Here is a 24,390-nt window from a genome sequence, read left to right as displayed (position 1 = left end):
CTGTAAAAAATCAGTAAAATATATTGAAAAAAATTGCATATTCATTTCAGTAGTATTGAGTCAGATCATCAATTTTTTGGCAATCCCACAGGGCATAGAAGTATTATGCATATATATATGTCAACACACAAAATTATTCTTGCCAAAAAAGGAATTTGCCAAATTCCGCTTTTGCTTCCATACCCTCTTATAAAGAGGGTATAACTCCTTTGATTTTAGAAGTTAATTAGCTCTAAAGTGCAGGATACTTTTGAGGGAAACATAGAAACCCTTGTCTACCCTTGTTCATTGTTTTCTACCTGAAGCACCAACTCTGGGGAAAAATAGTGTCAAATGCAGAAGATATTTGAAGCAAAACTTAATTTAAAACACTGTCTTTGATGTTTCTTTTTTGGCTTTTGCTTTCTCTTTCTTTACCCTCTGTACAAAAGACATTGAGACACATGTGTTAATTTAGCAGAGAAAATTTTTAATTAAAGAAATCTAGATGGCCCGAAACCATTCAAGTCTGTGCCAGTCACTCCAGAGGCAAGTGGAGATGAATTGAAGCAGAATATGGGAGAATCGTGATTACCCAGTTGCTTCTGGAGGCTTATGGATAAATGAATGCCTTCCTCCCCATGAGGACAGCCTCTCTGCAGGTCTGCTTAGGGGCTGGCAGCCATCCAGTCAATAAGCTATCCTTGCTGTGACAGAGGAACTGCTTAATATAAGTCATGTCAGCTTTTAGTTTTATTTCTTGGAAAGGCATCACAGCCTAAATTCTGGACCCACAGGCAGAAATTAGAGCCTTCGTTACCCTTTGTTAATTGCAAATCACATATGGCTTTTCTATTCTAGCGTCTCTGGAAAGGCAACAACTAATCATTAGTATTTACATCTGGTGCAGAGCTAGACTTGCGTGTGTGCATGCATGGGTGTGCATCTCCGTGCAGAAGGGGGCTGGGAGAGAGAGAGAGTGAATGCACCTCCCATTGAAATAAAGCACTGCTTCATCCAGGGTAACTAGTCTCACCAAGTTCTGTTTCAGAATTCCACAGAATCATACCTGTGGCAAAATTCAGGCTTCAGAGCACTAAGAGCTGCTGTTAATGAAAGCAATATATATTTTTTAAATTTATCTTTATTGTTGAAAGTATGACAGGTGTCTGTTTTTTTGTTGTTCTTTTCCTCCCTGCATCTGCCCCTCCCAAGCCTTTGTCACACTATTGTTTGTGTCCATGGGCCATGCATATATGCACATAAGTTCCCCAGTTAATCTCTCGCCCCTCTCCCCACCTTCCCTCTGAAATTCATCAGTCTGTTCATGGTTCTATGTCTCTGGATCTATTTTGTTCATTAGTTTATGTTGTTCATTAGGTACCACATATGAGTGAGATCATGTGATGCTTGTCTTTCTCTGACTGGCTTATTTCACTTAGCATAATACTCTCCAGGTCCATCCATGCTATTGCAAATGGTAAGAGTTCCTTCATTACCACTACAGCATAGTATTCCATTGTGTAGATGTACCACAGTTTTTTAATCCATTTGACTGACTTATTTCACTTAGCATGATACTCTCCAGGTCCCTCTATCCTGTCCCAAAGGGGAAGAGATTCTTCTTTTTTATATCTGCATAGTATTCCATGGTGTACATGGACCACAGCTTTTGTATCCACTCATCTACTAATAGGCAATTGGGCTGTTTCCGGATCTTAGCTATTGTAAATTGTGCTGCTATGAACATAGGGGTGCATATATTCTTTCTGATTGGCATTTCAGGTTTCTTAGGATATATTTCTAGAAGTGGGGTCACTGGGGCAAATGGGAGTTCCATTTTTAATTTTTTGAGGAAACTCCATACTGTTTTCCACAGTGGCTGCACCAGTCTGAATTCCCACCAGCAGTGTACTAGAGGTTCTTTTTCTCCACATCTTTGAATGAAAGTAATATTTTGACAAAAAAACTCAAGAAACGCATAATGAACTTTGATTTTTTGGGGTGAATGTTAGTTTGAAAGAATAGGCTTTGTACAAATAGAAAAAAAATCCTATTAAAAAAAGCCAAATAATTTAAAAAGTTGTAGTGAGTAGTGGTGAAACTAACTGCTCAAGTATAACTACAGTTAATTGCAATGCCGGCCGCTTTTTTTGATATAAGAAATCTTCACAACGAGCTATGTTTACTTCGATTGATTTTGTTTTTTTGGAGATGTCCTTAAAATTATTGAGATCCTTGAGGTCCCCCAGAAAGGGTTCTGGAGAACTCTGGGTTCCTCAACTACATTTGGAGAACCACTGAGCTAGACAAAGGTATTGTAATAAAAACAATGTGGTACTGGCACAAAACAAACACACAGACCAATGGAACAGAATAGAAAGCCCAGAAATAAACCCACGGCTGTATGGTCAATTAATCGAAACAGCAAGGATGGACTGGCTCCTGGCAATTTTGTTTTTTTGGAGATGTCCTTAAAATTACTGAGATCCTTGAGGTCCCCCAGAAAGGGTGCTGGGGAACTCTGGGTTCCTCAACTACATTTGGAGAACCACTGAGCTAGACAAAGGTATTGTAATAAAAACAATGTGGTACTGGCACAAAACAAACACACAGACCAATGGAACAGAATAGAGAGCCCAGAAATAAACCCACGGCTATATGGTCAATTAATCTACAACTAAAGAGGCAGGAATATAAATGGGAAAAGATAGTCTCTTCAGTAAATGGTGTTGGGAAAACTGACAGACACATACAAAAAAATGAAACCAGATTGTACTTTCTTACACCATATACAAAAATAAACTTGAAATGGATTAAACACTTACCAGTAGCCCTGGGTTGTGTGTCTTGCTTGAGCATCATGCCATGCACTACAAGGTTGCTGGTTTGATTCCTGGTCAGGGCTTGATCCCCAGTAGCGGGTTTGCAGGTGGCGACTGATCAGTGTTCTGCTCTCACATCAATGTTTCTCTCCCTCTCCCTTTTCCTCTCTCTAAAAATCAATTAAAAAATCTTTTAAAAAACGAATTAAACACTTAAATGTAAGACCAGAAACCATAAAACTCCTAGAAGAAAACATAGGCAGTAAACTCTTTAACATTAGTCTTAGAAATAGCTTTTTGCATATGTCTCCCCAGGCAAGGGCAACAAAAGCAAAAATAAGCAAATGGAATTAAATCAAACTAAAAAGCTTTTGTACAGCAAAGGAAACCATCAATAAAATGAAAAGACAATCAACGGAATGGGAGAAGATATTTGCAAATGATACATTCAATAAGGGGTTAATATACAAAATATATAAAGAACTCATACAACTCAACATCAAAACAAACAATTGGATTTAAAAATTGGCAGAGGACCTGAATAGACTGAAAAGTATTTTGGCAGAACATTGACTTTCCTAATTCCTAGAGCTAACCTTATAAGCTGAAGGTAAATTGCATAAATTTAACCCAGTGAGTATTATTGCACAATAATATTAAAATAAGCATTAAAGATATGGTCCTAATGATAACATACATCATTCTACTTGGAGAGGTGCTAGTGGTTAAGAGACTGCGTCTGAGTCAGACCTCAGGATATCTGTGTGACCTTGATTAGACCAATTCCTCTCCCCTTCTGTGCCTCAGCTTCCTTATCTGTGTCTAAGGGTAGTAATAGTTTACAGATTTAAAGAGTTAACAGTGTAATGTATTTAGAATAGTACCTGGCACAGAGAAGTACATAGTGTCAACTCTTACTAGTACTATTATTCCATATGCCATTTTGTAAGGGGAACGTGTATTTGTAGGGTAAATGCACAGAAGTGGTTTTGATGATCAAATTTAATTTTGTGGGTAGAGCACCAGTTTGTGCACTCACCTGAGGTCCCTGAGATGCACCCATAGTTACTTCGCTCAGTCATCTCTGGATATGGGTGAGTCTGGACCTTGATCGTGTATTGAGGCCCGTGCAGTGTTGCTCAAGAGGGAGAGATTTCAAGTTAAAACTTTCTTCCCCCCTGAAAATTTGCAGTGCTTTTAGAAGGTCTTGCTTTTTATTTTTCTCCATATGGTGTCTTCTCTTGATGATAAACTGATCCTGACAATAATATATATGTGAGTAGTAAAAACTTGAAACCAGTAGGTTTTTATCACATACTTCTAGAATCTTTTACTCTTCATGCATGAGAAAACGTAGTTGTTTAAATCATAGTACCATTTGTGAGAGGGATTATCATATTTATATGTAAGGAAGCCTTATATTATTTTTATGTTTATAAAAATTAAATGTGAAATTAAAACTTTATAGTCATAGGTTACCACATAAAGGCCCTACCTGAACATTGACTTTCCTAATTCCTAGAGCTAACCTCATAAGCTGAAGGTAAATTGCATAAATTTATAAAAATTAAATGTGAAATTAAAACTTCATAGTCATAGGTTACCACATAAAGGCCCTACCCGAAGGCAGGCTGCCTTTATCAGTTAGCTCAAGCACCAGTGGTTCACACCCTTTCTGTCATGTTTATGGTACCCAGTAGTCATCTGGCTCTTCGTGGCCTGTTTCACAGATGGTCAAGGAAGGTGCCATGTCTTAATCGGCATGGGATCATGTTGGAGGAGACCAGGAGTTTGCTGACTTTTGAGCCTGTTACTAAATTATAATAAATGCTAATCATTTTTTACCTCTGACAAGTCGCCTTGCAGTGCTTTGGGTGGGAGTGGAAGTGCTTAGCCAGCCATGAAATTTGTAAGGCTCGGAGGCCTGAACTGATTATTATTCAAGAGCATGATTACTCCCAGGCTGGAGCAGCCCGCAGGCTGCTGAGACATACTTTCTCTTATCACCGAAGTCCCAGAAGTCCCACCACTGTCTCTGCAGTGACACCTTCAGAATTGGAGCTGGCCATTTGCCTCTGCTCTGGGGCTCTTGGTGGTTTTACCGTGAACACATCTTTAAAGTAGCTTTTAAACTTTTTTGAAGTGGGGGAGCAGTTTATAAGCCCCTTTTGGAGTTGGCTAAAAACTGTAGCCACGTCTCTTTAGAAAAATATGCCCAGCAATAGATGAGACTCATGGGACATATGGAGAATTATATTGTTACTTAACTCATTACACTTAGTAAGACTGAGCAGCATAACTTCCCAAAGGCCCCTCCCTTTCCAGAGAAAATGACCAAGACATGTTGGGCATACTAGTAAAATTACATTGATTGATTGCGTTGTTGGGGAAACTTCCTTTAAGAATGATCCAGCTTTCATGTTTCAACAAATCTCTCTGTGTGAATAAGAAACTTTTCTGTTTAGTCACTCATGAGCTGATGTCTCAACACTTGCTGTAATTTTCAAAAGCTATAATTTTTCCATTCCAAATCTTTGCCAACAGAGGTTTAATTTCTTAAATAGCATTAAAAATTAAGTCCCCAAACAAATTTCAGGTATGAATTTGAATGTTAATTTTAATTTTCCTTTTCTACTTATTCTGTTTATCAGCCAGTTGCCTGGCACTTGGGTATGACCTAGTTGGCAGCCTATTGTAGTGAAGTGAAGATGTGAAACATGGTGGAATTATTTCAGGGCATTAACAGTTTCCCTCAGTCTTATTACTCATTTGAAGTATACCTTTATCAAAGCCTGAAACCGCTTTGAATATCTGTATTGAGAGAATTTTCTTCGTGCACTTGAAATTCATGAGAATTTTTCTGTGAATGAACTGGTGACCTACAACTTGGCACAAAACAAGGTACTGCGTTACTGAAATGTTGGACAGTGAACCTGAAAGAGCCAGAGTCAAACTCTATGATGCCTTGTCTAAGTGTTTGGTTGGAGCATCATCTTATACACCAAGAGGTTGTTGGTTCAATTCCTGGTAAGGGCACATACCTAGGTTGAAGGTTCCATCCCTGGTTGGGGCATATACAGGAGGCAGCCGATTGATGTGTCTCTCTCTCTCTCTCTCTCTCTCTATCTCAATCTTATAGGCAAGTTTATTGTAGGAAAGGGCATAGAGCACAAGGCCCTGTCATCATCTTTTCAAACTCTCTCCCTCTCTTCTCTTTAAATAAAAAATAATTTCATTTTATTGAATTACTAGAGGCCCAGTGCACGAAATTCGTGGGGGGGGGGTGGTGTGTCCCTCAGCCCAAACTGCACCTTCTCGCAGCCTGGGAGCCCTCAGGGGATATCCCTATGGGGAGCGGGCCTAAGCCATCAGTCAGACATCCTTAGTGCTGCTGCGGAGGCAGGCAAGCCTCCCATCACCACTGCTGTGCTTGCCAGCCATGAGCCCGGCTTCTGGCTGAGCAGCGCTCCCCCTGTGGGAGCACACTGATCACCAGGGGACCTCTCCTGCATTGAGCATCTGCCCCCTGGTGGTCAGTGCATGTCATAGCGAACGGTTGTTCTGCTGTTTGGTTGATTTGTATATTGGCCTTTTCTTATATAGGATATCCTCAGGTGAGGATTACATAAAATGCTCTATGACAGGTTGAGAGTCCATGGGAGTCAGGGCTATTAGATCTTGCCTTTATTTTCCACAGCCCAGCATGCTATGTGATATGACAGTGAGAGAGAAAAGGAAACTGGGCCAGAGGATTAGAGCACAGGGAGGATTTAGGCTTAATAGGATTTTATTAGGCCCTAAGTCCAGGTTGTGTGAGGTAGTTTGACCTAAAATGAATTCCCCTTGCTGCTCTTAGTTATAAGTGAGGGCACAAGGTTCCCCTCTTTCAGATGTTCCCAATATTGGAAGAGTCTTCACTCTTAGATGCAATTTCATGTGATAAGCACTTTTACAGTAATAGACTTTTTATGTGTTTAGTAGCAGCCAGTTTAGGGCATTCCAAAGTGCATTCTAAAACAATGAGGTTTTATACTGGCAGTTGCTCAGGAAACCAACCAACCAACCAACCACAAATGTGGTTTGTTTATATATTTGAGATGGTTGATTCCTGTGCTTTGGGTTCCTTAAGTGAAATATGCTTCAGTTGAAAAAAGCATAAAGATAGAATCCCATTTATTGTCCTTCTTTAAGATTACCTCTTCCCAGTTAGTATCACAGTTGTAATAAAATACACAAAATAATGACTTCTGAGCTGGGAGAGACCTAGCTACTCACCTAAGAGAGGTTCCAATCCAAGAGCCCCATTTTTTATTTAGGGTGTGACAGCTGATTAGAACTGGAACCAGAGTCTTGGGGCTTTTTCTCCTTGTTCAGAGCTCAAGACTCCAAGTGGGGACTTTAAGGTTTTTGACTTCTACACGTGGACAACCGAGCTAAGAACTCTTAGCCTTTACCCTTTGTTCCCTACGCTAAATCCACCCAAACTCTCCATCCATTTCCATACACCAGTCAGAGAAATGTCAGGTGGGTAGAAGAAGGAAAGGTGGGAAGGGAACCTGCAATGTCTTCCCACCAAAGCCAGGCTATTACTTCTGAATTGGTAACACGAAAAGACTCTTTGCTTCTCTTTTGTCTCTAGGCCTCACCCTACCTGTGTTCTTCACCATTCTTCTCCTCTTGCTCCATCAAATCCTTTCTTTCTTTAAAAAAATCTTCAAATTCTCCCTATTCATTAGTTCCTTCCCATTAGACCTGCAAATATGATCACTTTTTCCTCAATAAAAATGTTCTCTTGGCTCTGTCTCCCAATAAGGTAGCTATCTATTTCTTTCCCTTAAGGAATTTTTAAAAATTTGTTTTTAAAGGATATTATATTGAAACAGATAAAATAATTGAAGGATGATATGAGATAATATAGAATTATATGCCAAAATGTTTACATTGTAAGTTCAGTCTGTAGTGAAAGAGAGCTATATTAACATATAGTCATTCAGGGATTGTATTTCAAGAAAAAATGTAATTCTGACACATTTATAGCTCTCCTAAGTATTGTAGATTTTGAAAGAGTCTGAAATTAGATATCTGTTCATTTGGGAATGAGGTTGAAGAAATTTTTACATTGGAAGGAGGTGTGATCTAGATGACTAGAATCTAAGCTTTTATGACCATATGGAGTCTTTTATAATTCTGTGATGTGTAAGTGTATGCTTACACTTTTTTTCATAGTCAAATAAAACATATCATATACTTTCCAAAAAGGGCCAATAAAAATCATATACTTTTATGTCAGTTATCCCTGTCTCCAACAAAAATTTAATAGAGTTTTCTTTCCTTATTGATGGAAAATATTTTTACATATAATATTGAGATGAATATATTGACTATCAGTAATATCTTTGGAAAGAATATATTTAGTTAAGTCTTTTCACTATAGAATGTGTGCTGATACATCAGGCTGTCATATATATATTATGATAGCTCCTCTACCCACCCCACCCCATGCCAGAAAATTCAACAACCACACCACAAAACCACAAGCAACCCTTGTTGAAAAAAGAGCCCTTTAGGTATTTTTCTTTGGTGTTGGTGGTTTATTTGAAGAAAGAAAAAGAAATTACTCGTTAGGGTCTGGATGGTTTATAGAGCTCTCTCTTTGGCACGAAATTCAAATTTATGTGCCTGTGCGTATTTACGGGAAGAACGGTCTGTGTGCCAAGAGCGGCCAGCATTCCCAGCTTCAGATGCCTTAGGCTGCAGAGGGAACAGGGCGAGGAAGGGGGAATGTCCCGTAAAAGCCAGGCTTGTCACACAGCACACATTCCAGCGACTGCAGCCTCTTTCACCATCTCACAGCTTTTTGCTTAGTTTTGTCCTACTCTGTCCTTCTCTTGGGTCTTTCAGTTGTGATCTGAAAATTAATTAAGCAGCTTGGAATTGAAAAATGCAAAAAAGGAAAAGAGCAAAGCCCGATAATAGGGAAAGGCAGAATTATCTTGAAAATCTTGGTGCTGGAGGAAATATATCCTTATACCAGTACATCTCTCATAAATATGGTGCTGTCTCTTCCTTTTGGGCTTAAGTTGCCCTGGGGACAGGCCTGTGATGTAATCGTCTAACATGGGAAGGAGAGAGAAAGAGTGGAAATACTCAGCCCTTTGGTCTCTGGTTAGTATTTTCATTTGTAGGATCTTCTGGCATGGTGTTTTGCTATCAAATATGGGTTGCTTGACTTGCCCAACACACCTTTCTCCACTAAGTTTTCTCAAAGTTGTGGTTTCTGGGCTCATGACACGTTTAGATTCTTCAGGCATCTGCCTTGGAAGTATGATCAGATACGTACCAACCAAGTGAGATGCCCTTTTCCCAGAGAAGATCCAGATTCCTTAAGGCAATAGGGCCGGGATTCTAGCCAGCAGGAAGGAGAAGATGGTTTTCTAGAAAGATCACCGGACTGGGGATTGAGAAACTTACATTCTATTGCCATCAAAACTAACTTGTAAACTTATGACCTCAGCTAAGACAGTTATTTTGTCTGTAATGCAGTCTCACTCTCTGAAAGGTTGCATGTACAGTCCCTTTGCAAACCAACTGAAAGGATTTTAGCATGTGACTGATTTTGAGTCAGAGGCGGTTGGCACGGTATATGTTCCCTTCAAAGCTTTGAACAAGAATCTGAGAATCCTGGAGCTGGAGCGTCAAGGAGTTTTCTACTTATCCAACCTCTGGGATAACCCAAAATATCCTGATGTTCCTTATTATGATAATTACATCGTCTGAATAACAGACCTGGATGTTTTTCACAGCAATATTACGTTTAGGACAATGAGGAAGTTGAGTCAGAACTTGTTCTATCTCTCCTCACTTGGAGCAAAGCTGCATGCTGAAATGTTATTTGTACGGGCTAGCCTGGTAGTCACAATGAGGGGGAGAGGCTGACAGTGGGGTCACAGGGAGTGATGGGGACCATGGGATCCTGGGGACTGTGGGACTGGGAGCGCATACCCTGCATGCTTGGGGTGGCCACTCTTAGTTTCTAAAACACCAAGAGAAAACATGCCTCTCAGGCAAAGGGCTGTGGTTGGCAGTGAACAGTGTCTTATTGAAAACAACAATTTTGTACTCTTAGCAACTGTACAATAGGGAATTCACCAATTTAAATAATAAAATATAGTCATAGAAGACACACACAGCTGTTTTTTTTCCTGGGGAAAATTCTGTGTGCAGTGCTCCTCCTAACAGGCCTTCCTCTTTGTGTACACTTTAGTCTTCTTTCATTCTCCTGAAATATGTTTCTTTCTTCAGAATTATTAATTCTCGTAAGTTTTCTGTCGTATGTCCTCATATATTTTTTAAAAGATCCTTTAATGATGAAGGGCTAGCCTCCCATCCCCCAGCAGAAGCACTTGTTTGGAATATACCTTAACTGTTTTCCAGTGTTTAATTCCACTCCTCACAAAGAACACCAAGGTCCAATCCGAATCACCACCTGAAGCCTTCTTCCTTACGGTTCGTTGTTTGTAGGAGGAACAGTTGATTAGTGTTCTCCTGGTATTACCTTTCATATCCATCAGTTGAAAATAGCTGTTTTTGCACTACTCATTTTGGCACTACGAGCCTGGAAATTATATCATGGGTTTTGTTTTCCAGTTCCCTGATAATTACAGTGTAATTACCTTTCTCTGATCTCTCTCCAATCTGTACACTAAAAAAATAATATTTTGAATGGTACCCAGTCCTTTTATGGGCTGTTCAAACTGGTGAGATAACACCACTGTGTTGGTTCTTTGTCAGAGAGTAAGCGCCACACAACTGGATCAGACCCACTGTTCGCTGTGTGACCTCAGTATCTATTTCCTCCCTACGGGGAGTCGGTTGCAGTCAGACTTTCTTCATATTTTATCCACACAATTCACTTCTCATTTGTAAGTGTGCCCTATCTTGTTTTTGATGGATCATTTCTCTCTGATTTGTCAAGGTTACTTGGAATTCTATTATTTTTCAGAAAATCTAGAAACCTTCACTTAGTTTGTGGCCACAAATGACCGAGAATGCTTTCAGTTGCATTATTTTTTTTAAAAAAAATATATATTTATCCTAAAAGGCCTATGGTTGTGATACCATAATGGCAGAACCATGGAGGTGGGGCCCGTGGCTCCCGCAGGGCAAGTCTGGGGTCCCGCTGGCGCGGTGGGTCTGGGTCTCACGCAATTTCACGTACTGGAACTCTAGTCAATAATATTAGACCCAGGAGTCTGGGTGCTGTTTCATAACTACCCAAGTTTCATGAAGCCACTTATTTCTGTCACTATTAGCTAATGGTTTCCCTGCTTCTGGGTGTTTTTAAACTCCACAGACATTGGCATCATAGTTTCTTGCTTGATGACAGCAAGTGGATTTGAGTGATTTAGAATTGTAATCGAGGGGGTTGGTTGGCAGTAGTGGAGAGAATAAACCTAATAATTGCTTAATTTATTCATGTAGCTTTGGGAGACTCATTATATTTTGAGTAGCAAGGTGAGAGGAAAAAGGGAAGCCTTCAGATTGAGTAGAAATGTCTATTTCGTAGATGTTTTGTCCTGTGTTGGGCTTTGATTTAAATATAGTAGTCAGTGTCCTATTCAATATACGAACATAATGAGATGCATTTTTTGTTGTCATTACAGGTTTTGGAAGGTGACAATGAAATGTGAAGAAGTTACATTTCTAATGTGATACTTGAAAGTTAGTGACTGCTTGCGAAATTTTGATGAAAATTAAATATGACTTAGAAGCATTGCTTTATGAAGGTTTATGATGTCATCGGTTGCGACTGAACACAAACTCCAGCAGGCTGTGAGCCTGCAGGGAGTTGACCCAGAAACATGCATGATTGTATTTAAAAACCACTGGGCGCAGGTAAAGTATGAGTTCCACCCTCTCTGCTGGTCTTGAGGCCCCCTTCACCCTGACCCAGGGTTTCCTATCTGTGACAGGGTTTCCTCCAGAAACTGGGAAGAAAGCCCCTTCAGAAAGGCGGGAAAGCAGCTTTCTCTTCTAGCTTTCCTAGACACACAACCAATTAGGGCACATGCATGTTCCCCTTCAAGTGGATCTGACCTCACTTTCAGGATACTTGACCATGTCTCCATCCTGTCTCTTCCCCTCCTCCCTGCTGATTTCCACCCAGACCTTAGACTCTGACATGACAAAGCACACATTTATTAGATGTTTACCAAGTGTTGTGCTGATTACTTCAAATGCCTTATATCATGTAATCTTTTCCACAAACCCATAAGGCAGTTAGCATTAGCTTCCTCATCGAGGGAATGGAAAATTGTAGAGGTTAAGTAACTTGCTTGAAGTTATATAACTAGTGAGTTTTCAAGCAAGTACTTAGATTTTGGTCCCTTGACCTCTGTATTCTACCCTTTTTGGAGTGGTGGTCCGGTGTAATTTAAGGGAAAACAGTGCCAGGTGTTACCTGAATCATTACAAAGCCAATTATAAAAGTTGTTTATTATTATTTATTATTATTATTATTATTATTATTATTCATTTTGACTTCTCTGTGACTCTTCTCTGATCTGTTTTCATGGATAATTAAGGGTAGAATGTTCCAGCTCACCCTTTTCTCAGGGAGTTTACAAGTAGTGAAATAAATAAAATTGGCATTCTTTACTACTTGTCCAACATTACACTCCCAGGTGAGCTGGTAAGTGGCTATTTATGTGACAGCTTTTTAATGACTACCCAGTTCCTTCCTGTGTCCGGAAACAGCACATGGGTTAAAGCACTGAGCCTGTAAATCACAGCAATTATGGAGGATACAGTTTAGATCAAAAACAAAATTAATTCTGCTTCTGGGTCATTTGCACTTTGTAGCTTCTTGTCACTATCCAGTCCAAAGCTTCCAAAATTTCTTATGCATTTCTCATTCTCTGACTTTTCACCATTTGAATCTTAATGGGTTTTCTCTGGATGTTAAGGGCACAGCTGCTTTAGCAAAGGGAAGAAAATAATTCAGGAGTTTTCCAGGTAATAGAATAATACCTTTGGCTTTGTACTTTTGTAAGATTCTTAAAGTGCTAGCTTCAAAGTGGGGTGGTGAACCCAAACGGATGTGCCCAATAGGCTATTGCATGTGGGAAGAATATTTTAGAAGGCATATTCCCATCTTTATCTTTTAAAAGTTCCTATTTTGTGATTATAATGTACATAATATATTCATAAATTAGTATGTATATGTTTATTAATTTAATTATTTGTCCTTGTATTTTTTTTAACTTGTAAGATTGCACAGTCAGATGCTCCCTATTGAGAATATTTTCAACCTCAGTCATTTCATTTGGCAGAGGAAGCCTTATCATTCTAATGTGCAGTCTTTGCCCTGGGCCCCATTTTGCTTATTTGTTTGTATATAATACCTTTGCTTGTAATCACTCCTGCTGGGGTATCTGTGATGTGATCCATTTAGCATTCTGTACCCCTCTTCAAAGACATTATAGGTCATCAACCTCTTGATTTTATGTAGATGGATCATTTACCCTTTCAGATAGTGCCCTCGGCAAGTTTTCTCCAAAGCTGTGCGAGTGCTGTGAGAATGTCTTAATTCAGGAAGGAGTGAAAATGCTTTTCCATTGGTGGAGGAAATCCTGGTTCCAGAATCATATTATTCATGTCATGTCCGATATGAATGGCTTCAGCATTGGCAGACATTTCTGGTTATCTGAAGCATAGCTCCCTCCGTTTGGTGCAGAAAAACACCGAGCTGAGGGTAAGTAAGGAGAACTTTGTCAGAGAGAATGGTGTTTAGTTAGTAAACACGCCTTTCGTAAGTGGGGACACTCTTGGTCTCCTTGTTAACTTTGGTCAAGTTTCTTACCTCTTTAGTCTTGACTTTTCCTTTGTAACCAATCTGGAAAACATTCTCAGCTTCTGTGTACTTTCAAAGGCTCTGGAGGGCTTTCCTGTTACCTTTATCAATAAAAATGCTGGTTGCAGAAATTCACGTGGATGTCAACGTGACTATTGCTGGCTGGGGACTTGCTGAGTCCACACTTAAGTATACTACTGCAGGCACCAGGTGGGGGGTCGGGCGGGGTGGGGGACACAGGAATGGACGAGCCTTGGTCTGGGCTTTAAAAAATGTAGAAGTTAATTTGGATGCCAATGTGACAAACATTGTTATAAAATGAATAATAATGATTACAGGGATTAAGTCAAGGGAAAGGACTACTATGGATGGGAAGGGCCTGGGAAACGGAGGCAGTGAGGTTCTGCTAGCATGACTGAGGGAAAAGAAGGTCTTCATGTCCAAAAGGCCAAGGACACTGTAGAGAAGGGGTATTGGACACAAATGCTCAGCTCTGACTTGTTTTGATGGTAGAAAGGAGTGAGGAAGTCGGGGCAAGGAAGAGATGTGGGACTAAGTGTGAGGGAAGGAATGAGACCTCCAGTTGATAGGAACAAATGCTATTTATTTATTGTTTTGGAGTTGCATATGTGAGTTGTTCAGGCTGGGGATGGATGAAGAGCAGTTGCAGAGGATTGGGAAATGAGCTAAAATCTGACATAAACTCCTGTGACTCCTGGGGCTGTAGCCCCTGGGTTTCCCCAAGGCAACCTGGAAGGCCAGTGAGAAATGTGGCAGAGACAGAGCTGAGTGATAAGGTTTTATTTAGTGAAGTGTTCCATTAGCTGGCAAGTGCAGCACCTTTTTATCCAGGGTGTTTCTGTTTATTAGTGTGCAGGTTCAGCAAAATTAACATTGGGTGAGTTCTATTTTACTGCTTACTAATAGCTTCTTTTCCAAACTTTGAGTTTAAAAGCACACTTTGGGGGTGGGTGGTGAGGGGAGGGTCTGCTTGCCCACCTACAACTTGCAGTGTGTCAGGGACAGCTAGTTATGTAACCAACCACCATCCAAGGCAGCCTGTGATTCAGGGGTGTTTCCAGGGGAGAGTCCTTGAGTGGCCCAGCATTTCCAAACTGTTCCCTGGGTCTAGGGATCTCACGCCATCCCAGGTTTGTTTCATAGTGGCCATTCAGGAATAGCTGTATTCCTAACAGCGACTTTGGAGAATCCAGGCTGTAGGAAGTAGTCTCTGGCCAGTACTTCCTCTCACCTGAGATGCCATCTTGCATCGTAAGTTGCCAGAGCAGGGAATCTAAAACCCAGATCTGTCTGGATCATTCCTTTAGTTGGAATGATCTAACTTCAGTGGCCTCCCAGCTACAGGCTGGGATGGCACATAGGGTTCATTACGTCCTGGCCGCTTTCATTCCTCATCTCTTATTGAGTTTCCAGAAATACAAAATACTTGGAGTTCTTAGTCACTGCCCTCCTGGGCGGTGGCATTGTGCTATTTTATGCCTCTCTGCCTTAGGCACTTCCTCTTCTTTCTGCCTGGAATATCCCTCCTCCTGGTTACATGCCTCTCCTGCAGGCCTCATGTGGGACATCATTTCCTCCAGGAAACCTTTCCGCCCTCTTGTATGCTCTCACTCTGCACCAGCAGCACCTCCAGTGTTCTCTCATGGTTAGACCAACCACCTTTCACTAACATGACATGCAGAGTCTTTTTCCCAACCTCATGATCAGAGACCATTTGTTCACCTACATCTTCAGTGCCAAGAATATGTTGGCATATTATGGATTTCAACTTGCTGAACTGAAACACAGGAAACAGAAACTACAACTTTTAGAAGAGAGAGGTGACTTAGAAAACAACTTTGAACATACACAATATTCAAACACTTTATAATTTGCTACCAGTAAGATCTTTGGACTTGTATTTAATGATCAGTGATCTGGCAGAGTGTGTTGTATTGTGTTAGGTGTGTGTGTGTGTGTATGTGTGTGTGTGTGTGTGTGTAATTTTTATAGTAGTCTATAAGACTAGTTTATAGTCTCGTAGACTGTTGCTTTTGTCTCTTGCTTTTGCTTCTTTGCTTTTGAATAGAAGAGAGAGCAAGAAGTAAACACTGGTCCATCAGATAAACTATTGAACTATACTGCCATATGAATCCCCCACCCACCCACACACACACACACACACACACACTAGTTATTCTTAATGGCACAGTTGTAGTTTGTGAAGCTTCATGGCACATGCTGTACTCATTCTCTATCTCCTTTTAAGCACTGAATCAAGATTAGTTATATACTTAAAGGTGTCTGCTCTTAGAGCCAGGAGAACAGGGGTGGTAGGTTATTTAAAAAATCAGTTATGAATGCACATTTCTTTGTGATTCTAGTTAGTCAGTAGCCCAAAGCATTTCCTTACCACTCTTAGTCTGCAAAAATAAGCTGTTATACAATTTTTTTAAGATAAGAAAATTTCAGAGCTAAAATAGAGTAATGCTGACTGATGAATAATACTCTTTGTAATATTTTAAACAATAAGACAAAATTAAAAAAAAAAAGCTAGTCTGCTTAGCAGCCTTTTTCTTCTAAGGAGATGGTGGGGATAGGAAACACTGTGTTATCTAGGTTAGTTAATTAAGTCAAATGTCTTCCCACAACGCTGTAATGAAAAATAGGTAATATGTTTTAAGTATAGTGTCTGTGTAGAGCTCCAAGTAGCCTGGCTTTACTGAGAGTGTGTAGAGCACTTGTCCGTGCATTGGAGACGTGCATTTCCACCTGTTCCCCGACACTCATTCTCTTGATCTGCTCTGCTCATCTTCATTCCTTTGTTATGTGCCTTGTCATAGAATCATGACGGAGAGAAATTAAGTAAAGTCTTTGAGAGATGAAAAGTTGGGCAGTATTAGAGAACTCTGTTTAATCTTAATGTCTTAGTAACATTTAAAAAAATTGTTAACAACCATCTGACCAGTACTTCCTCTCACCTGAGATATTTGTTAAAATTTAAAATTTGTATATTTCTTCTCAGCTTTTCAAGTAGCTCTAATTTTGAAGTAGAAAATACAACAGAACAAAAGCTATGCTTCTTAAGATCAATGCCACCAATCTTTCGGACCTCACGGACCACCAGTCGTCTGTGGACCATCGGTTGGCCACCACTGGCTGCTTTAGAGAGTCAAGGCCTCCCTTCGTGCTTTTGTAAGCCTGTCAAGTGGTTACACATGTTGAAATGTCAGCAACTCTCCCATGGTGTGCTTGGCGATGTCTGTTTTTTGCTGTGGTTGAAATTACAGTGTTCTCTGGAGTATTATTACATAGATCACTACTTTTAAGTCCTCTCCCTAATACCTAAATTTTAAAAAAAGACATAGCTAACTAAGCATTAGTTTATGGTGTTTTATTGACTGATGTCCCTACCATGTTTCTGCATTGCAGTAATTACTGAACTGTCTTTGGCCCCAAGGAGGGATGGAATGTACATGTCGCTCCTGTGTGAACCTGGTTTACACCAGATTTAAACAAGTCTCTGGGGTTCAGGACCGGAGCTGAGTTAACCAACTTGTGCAAGAATACATGTCATTATTTTATGTTATCTTAATACAAAAAGAAATGACTTAGTAAAGGTCTCCCACAGGAATAGGTGTGCAAGGAATACCCCAGACTTAAAGACCAGGTGTTAAGTCATGAACAAGGACTGGATGGAAGCTAACTTTTGTTGTATTTATTTGGTACATTAAGTGGAATTTGCTTAAGATTGCTAAATCCTGCTTTTCTTCTGTGTGATGGAAAATGTTGCTTAGTAACTTGGTTTTTTTTCATGCTGCCACTTTTAAGCATTCCAGAGGATTTGGAAGTATGGGTTGTACTCATGTGACTTTCTTAAAATAACTAGGCTCCAACTAAAGTAGCATAAATAATCACCTATTGATTCATGCATATGTGTGTGTGTGTACACATATATATTACATAGAACAATGTTAAAATGGAGTCAAAGCTAATCTCCTGAAAGGGAAACATTTGTGTTTATTGTGAAGAATAATCATTTATTATCTTGAGGTGTGATTATGTGATTTATGTAGATCTTTTGATTCTGAAAGCATTTGAATTTTCTGTTTAGAATTTGTGAATATTTGAAATCCGGGCCCATTTGCAATGACTGATGGGGCGCATCATTACAGCTAAGGATAGGAGTAGCTAATATTCCTTTATGAAAGAAATATGCTATTTGTTCATCTTATTTAGCCCCGATAATCCTAATATATAAGATTCAGTGGTTCTCAAACTTCCTAATGCCGCAACCCTTTTCTACAGTTCCTCATGTTGTGGTGACCCCCAACCATAAAATTATTTTCGTTGCTACTTCGTAACTGTAATTTTTCTACTGTTATGAATCGTAATGTAAATATCTGATATGCTATATGTGTTTTCTGATGGTCGCGACCCACAGGTTGAGAACCGCTAGATGATAATTTGTATATCAGTGTTATCACTGTTGATTTTTTTTTCATTTGTTTCTGTTTAGAGTTGTGATAACTTACATGGGGATCTATATATGATCTGGGCTCATAATTCGCACACATACATACCAGCTTGTATTTATTAAAGCTTGTAAATCAACACATGTCTGGCTGTGCTCAGCAAAACATTTACAGTATAATTTCTGATCTCAGCTGGTTTACCCACTTAATGACCATGGACTTTATCAGGGGTTGATTCGTTTCTTAAATGGTATTTGCAGCCTAATGAAGTGAACTTGTTTAGTAAAAGAAATATTTGCCATGTGTATTTTGCTTGCTTCTGCTCTGTTCTCTGCTTGGATCCCTCCAGCCCCCCAATTGAATCCCTAAGACTGAGTGTATCCATAGTTGAGAAGAAACTGGGGCTGGGAAATCTGGGGCAAGGTTGAGAGTATAAGAGAGAGAATATAATCAGAGAATGGGCAAGGCCTAGGGACGCTGCTGGGGGCAGTGTGGGATCATGGATCCTAGACCTGGAAGGTCAGAGTTGATACATAGGTGAACATAGGCAGCAAGCAAAAATCGGGGACACAGGAAAATTGGAGTTTGGTGGGTACAAAGGAAAATATAAGGAGACATCCAGATCACACCAGGAACCAGTCTGCAGAAATTGAAAGAGCTACACCTGGGCAGCAAACTTGGAACATGAGAACTGAAGTTCTTTGGCATTTCAGTGCAAGTTGTGCTCTAGCCAAGAGCTTATAAGGCATTCCCTGTTTGGACAGGAACCAGGCCCAGAGTGTGGGCCCCCAGAGCCCACTTATAAAAGCAGGTTATGGGTGTGTCTGCCTGGAAGGGGAAGGGAGGAGGCCTGGGAGGGCCCTGGCACCTAAGGAGAGAGGTTAAGGACTTGTGGCAACACAGGCAGAATCAGCACTTTGCTGGGCATTGTGTACTCCATGACTCACTGGCCTCGGTTGTAACACACCCATCTTCCAGGCAGTAAACCACCCCTGGGCTGGGAATGAATAAAGGGCTCTTGATGGTTCTGCTCCATTCCAGGTGATCAGCAAGCCTTATATCTCCATAGGTGTTTATAGCTCTGTTCTCATGTTTCTCTGCCCATTAACCCAGAAGGCAGTGGGAGCTACACTATAAAGATGCTTTGACTTAAAAGCTGCTAAATAGTTTGCATTTTATATAAAAATCTCAGTTCTCTATTTTAGATTTTTCATGGAAAAAAATTGTTTGCAAAGAAATACATTGGAATAAACAATATTCACGAGGAAAATGTAATGAATGATTATGCATATAGTTTTTGTGTGTATTACTTGTCTACATTTAGATATATAATATGGTTATGCATATAACTATAAATACATATGCATAAATATATATTGCTCAGGAATTGAGGATGAGGATGAGGAGATTTCCAATCTCCTCGTTCTGAGGATGAGGAGATTTCCAATTATTAATTGTTTTTAACTCAGTGTTTTGGTCCTTTTAAAAAATACACTAGTACAAAATTACTTTGTCTACTTTTATTTTTACTTATATTATGAAATTAGATCATTTTATGAGAAAGAATTTATGAACCTCTCTCATTTATATCTTTTCAGACTCACTTCTAATCATACATCTCCTTGTCAAATATTTAGTTTATAACTTAAATTATTTTATACATACACTTGCAGGTAATCATATGATTAGTGTTTTAATAGCTTTATTGTATGGTGAGGTAACATTTTGATTATAATTCTCTTCTTCTTGACCATTTGGGTAAATAATATTTTTATTTTTCATTATTAAAAATATCACCAGTGTGAACATTTATTAACCAATTATTTTGGGGTTATTTCCTTTAGGCATTTATCCCAAAGTGAGATTAACAAGTCAAAGGGGAGGAACAATTTTAGTAGTTTCTGTACATATTGGCAGATTGTTTTCCAAAAGGATTGAGCTAATTAGCTATGCCACTATTGATGTATAATGTCCCAATTTTAGATAGTTAAGGCAGTCTGAGCACACATGAGAAGTATAATTACATTTCCACCCCAAAGCCTGGCTGTATAGGTAGCTCTCATACATAAACTTAATATGTGGACATTGAAATTATAGAACTGATAAAGCAGGGCAGCTAATTTGTTCTTCAGAACATGGAGCCTTAAAGTTAGGGCTTTGGAGCTGGAGACTATGCTGTGTTGACGTGGAGCCCCCTTTTGGACAAGTGTGGTACTGTGATCTCTGTCACGAGGCCGGAGCAAAGGGAAAGGGGGACGGGTCCCAGCATTTCTGCCAGTGAGGTTATCAGGCCTTTGAGGAATTCTGGGCAGCTTCTTGGATGTTAGGAAGGGTGGGGGCATTCTGGAGTCAGCATAGAACGAAGGAGGGCATGTCCAGTGGGCACGCTGGGGTCACCAGTCATTGAGCCATGTACCTCCTGGGTAGCTGCTAACCAAAGGTCTTTCTTATTGAAAATGTCAGCTCAGGAGTGCTGGGGTGATTTCTTCCTTTGTAACAGAATTGTTAATTTTATAATAGAAGTGGATAGAGATGACAGACTCTGTAGAATTCTCTTCATTCTGTAAGGATATAACTTGCCTGGCTTATAAAGGTTCCTTTGCCCTGTTTCTGACAGGGGAAAACTTAGAACTTCCCCTGAGAATTAAACTTCTGTCATCGCTCTCATGCATGCTGACACAGCATCGTACCATTGCCAGCTTCTCCAGTGACTTGCAAACATTCTGTAACCTAAATACAGAACATGTAACCGCATGTTACAGAACTGGGCCAGGAGGGTGCTGCATGCAGTTCAGACAGGCAAAACGGAATGAAAATGAAGCCATCAGTGTTTGGTTGTTTAAAAATTATCATGTGGATAATTGTTACCATGAAAGTCATAAAGTTACATGGGAGTTGAGATAAAAAACATTGTTTTAGTTTCCAGGTGCCAAAGTAGAAGTCAGTATTGATGGGCAGAGAGAGGCGGGGAGCATCCACAGGCTAGCAGTGGAAAGGGAGAGAAGCACCATGACCCAATTAGGGATTTATTCTTTTTTTTTTTTTTTTTTACTGTCAATTGACTTTTTATTTTTGGTGGTCAAAGATATATAATGAAGGTTGCCATCTTAATTAACCATTTTTGTTGTTGTTAATCCTCACCCGAGGATATTTTTTCCAATGATTTTTAGAGAGAGTGGGTTTAAGGAGGAAGGATATTTTTTCCAATGATTTTTAGAGAAAGTGGGAAAAAGGAGAAAGAGAGAGAGAGCGAGAGAAATATTGAGGTGAGAGAAACACATCAATTGGTTGTCTCCTGCATGCACCCCAACCAGGGCTGGGGGTTGAACTTGCAACCCAGGTATGTGCCCTTGATGGGGAATTGAACCCACGACCCTTCGGTGCACAGGCTGGTGCTCTACCCACTGAGGAACACCTGTCAGGTCCATCTTAACCATTTTTAAGCATATAATTCAATGGCATCAACTACATTCACACTGTTATGCAACCATCACCACTATTTCCAATACTTTTTCATTACTCCAAACAGAAATGCTGTACGTTAGGGATTTATTTTATAATTGGTTAAATCAGAACTTTTTCTGGCTTCAAGAAATGCAGACATATGCCATATGTTAGAGCTGATTCTGCTAGGTATATGTCTTTTGTTAACCAGTTTCTTCTCATCCTTCCTAATGTTGCTTGCTTGGCTGAAAAGGGTGCTCGTCCAAGTAGAGGAGGGGAGGATAGTGTTCTCTCAAGGGCCTATGAGGATCTGTGTTCTTCTGTTGAAATCCTCAAATCAATGCTATTTATAGGAGAACACAGGTAGTCTTGCTTATTTAATGTATTTTAAGATTAAAAAGCAATATTTTTGACAAGTTAGAAAAAATTTAAGAACTTGTCATCACTTTGAACACAAAATGGTTTATATTTTTCATATTTCTTTTTGGTCTTTTTTTCATGTTTTTGACATGGTTGATAATGATGGACCTAATGATATAAAGTAACTGATTTTTTTCATCTAAAATATCATTTACAAGTTTTTATTTTGCTCAATCGTCTTCATAACAAGAGGCCCAGATGTGCATGTGGCTTAATTTGCATAACCATACTACCTTCTTTAACAGTTAGGTTGCCCAAAATGATAACTATTATAAATGAATATCTGCAAACATCTTCCTTTCTATAGTTTAACCTCTTCATCTTATTCTCATGAGAGAGGCAAACACAGTGCTCACCTATTTCTTGTGGGCCATGGCTCCCATATCTTCTGTGAGGATTTGGCACACTCGGTGCCCTGTTTTTGTCATTATGGTAGACATCAGTTGGTTGACAAATGTTTGGTTTGGTTACAGGTTGTGAAGATCTTAGAGAAGCACGACCCCTTGAAGAACACCCAGGCAAAATACGGGTCCATCCCTCCAGACGAGGCCAGTGCAGTGCAGAATTATGTAGAACACATGCTCTTCTTGCTGATTGAAGAACAAGCCAAGGATGCTGCCATGGGGCCGATTCTGGAATTTGTGGTCTCTGAGAACATAATGGAGAAACTCTTCCTTTGGAGCTTGAGGCGGGAGTTTACTGATGACACCAAAGTCGAGCAGCTAAAGATGTACGAGATGCTGGTCACCCAGTCGCACCAGCCTCTGCTGCACCACAAGCCCATCCTGAAGCCCCTGATGATGCTGCTGAGCTCTTGTTCGGGAACAGCTACCCCCGCTGTGGAGGGGAAGCTGGTTGTCCTGCTCAACCAGCTCTGTTCCATCCTTGCCAAAGATCCGTCCATCCTGGAACTCTTCTTCCACACGAGTGAGGACCAAGGGGCGGCCAACTTCCTCATCTTCTCCCTTCTAATTCCCTTCATTCACCGAGAGGGGACTGTGGGTCAGCAGGCCCGGGACGCTTTGCTTTTCATCATGTCTCTCTCTGCCGAGAACAGCATGGTGGCCCATCACATCGTGGAGAACACCTACTTTTGTCCTGTAAGTCCCATTCCCCTCATTGCCATGCTTTCCACCCAGTTCTCTTCCCTCTCTTGTGCTAGTGATAAATACTTTATTAGTCTTTTTCAGCCAGTTGTACTTGGCACCTTCTTTGGAAAGATATTTACAGGATATCTTTGGGAGGGGCCAGGGCAATCCTAAATCGAGATGCTATTGGTTGAGCAGTGTCAGCTCAGAATACGGAACCTACATGTGTAACTGTGTCTTGGTTCACTTGTGTTGGATTAGAAACTATTTTAGTTTTCTCTAAGAGCATGGCCTGAGCAATTGGTAAGACCTGCTCTTTTTGTATTTTTAGCTTCTCAGGTTTATTGTGCACCAACGGATCATGGCATGTGGTGAGACCCCCTCACAGCTGGTCTCACAAATTAATTTGTTTCTCAGCAAGATAATGACCATAATTGTGGATACAAAGCACCGACTTTATTTTTTAAAAAATAAGTACCTATTTGCAGTTGGAGGTAGTTAGAAAGACTCTATTCTGTATCGTTTCTTAACCATTGGTACGGTGAGAAGTAACGTGTAAGGTCGCTTGCAGGTGGTGGAGTAGCCCAGGTCCAGTCCCAGTTCCAGAAAATAATGGGAGCTGTCCGGGACTCTTGAGGTGCCTCAGGGCTCTGGTCATTATTTTGGCATTAGTGTTGGCTTTGGAAGGAAGATTCAGAGGACAGATTTATATCTTCTTCTGGTCTGTCAGTTACGTTGGACAACAGCTATTTTTATTTTCCCAACTCAGTGAACATTTCTGGTTTATTTCCATTGTCTGTTCTTTTTACCAGTTGCATCGTTGTATTTCTTTATAAACTACTAGGGGCCCAGTGCACGAAATTCGTGCACTGGGAAGGAACTGTGGGCTGTGAGGCTGCTGTGGGTACAGGGGCAGGTCTCAGCCCATCTTCCATGCCCCTGCCTGGCCCCTACCACCTTGACCCCCTGGTCCCCTGTCTACCAGCAGCCCCATTCTTGCCACCGCCATTCTCACTCTCACTGATGGCAAAGAGTGATTGGAGCCAGTGCCAGCAACATGTGTGAGCAGGGTCAGCATCATCAGCAGGTGTGAGTGGTACCTGCCGTCCCGATCACCCCTCAGGAGCAGTGGGAGGTAGAGAAGCCCTGAGGGACAATCGGGGCTGGTAGTCACTGCTCGCACCTGCTGATGGTGCCGAGTGATTGGGGCCCAGCAGCAGGTGTGAGCAGGGCTGGCGCCAGCAGCAGGTGTGAGTGCCAGGTGGGATCACGGTGTGTGGGAGCAAAGAATTTTTAGTAAGCAACAG

General features: G+C 40.5%; 1 protein-coding gene across 2 annotated transcripts in view; it reads left to right on the top strand.

The window, feature by feature from the left end:
* The window catches only part of FAM160A1 (family with sequence similarity 160 member A1), a 220,271-nt gene that overhangs the window by 126,739 nt on the left and 69,142 nt on the right, over positions 1 to 24,390 (top strand). The window contains exons 3-4 of one of the 2 annotated variants that reach the window (XM_006770123.2): positions 11,468 to 11,699; positions 22,469 to 23,095. In XM_006770123.2, coding sequence (XP_006770186.1) covers positions 11,595 to 11,699; positions 22,469 to 23,095 — 732 coding nt within the window. In that variant the 5' untranslated portion in view covers positions 11,468 to 11,594. The remainder of the gene's footprint in view (positions 1 to 11,467; positions 11,700 to 22,468; positions 23,096 to 24,390) is intronic. The other variant, XM_006770124.2, reaches the window with a different exon arrangement.

This window comes from Myotis davidii, unplaced genomic scaffold (assembly GCF_000327345.1).
Source record: "Myotis davidii unplaced genomic scaffold, ASM32734v1 scaffold323, whole genome shotgun sequence".
Classification (NCBI taxonomy): Eukaryota; Metazoa; Chordata; class Mammalia; order Chiroptera; family Vespertilionidae; genus Myotis; species Myotis davidii.
The sequence above is the reverse complement of the archived record's forward strand: the minus strand, read 5'-3'. Positions and strand labels throughout refer to the sequence as shown.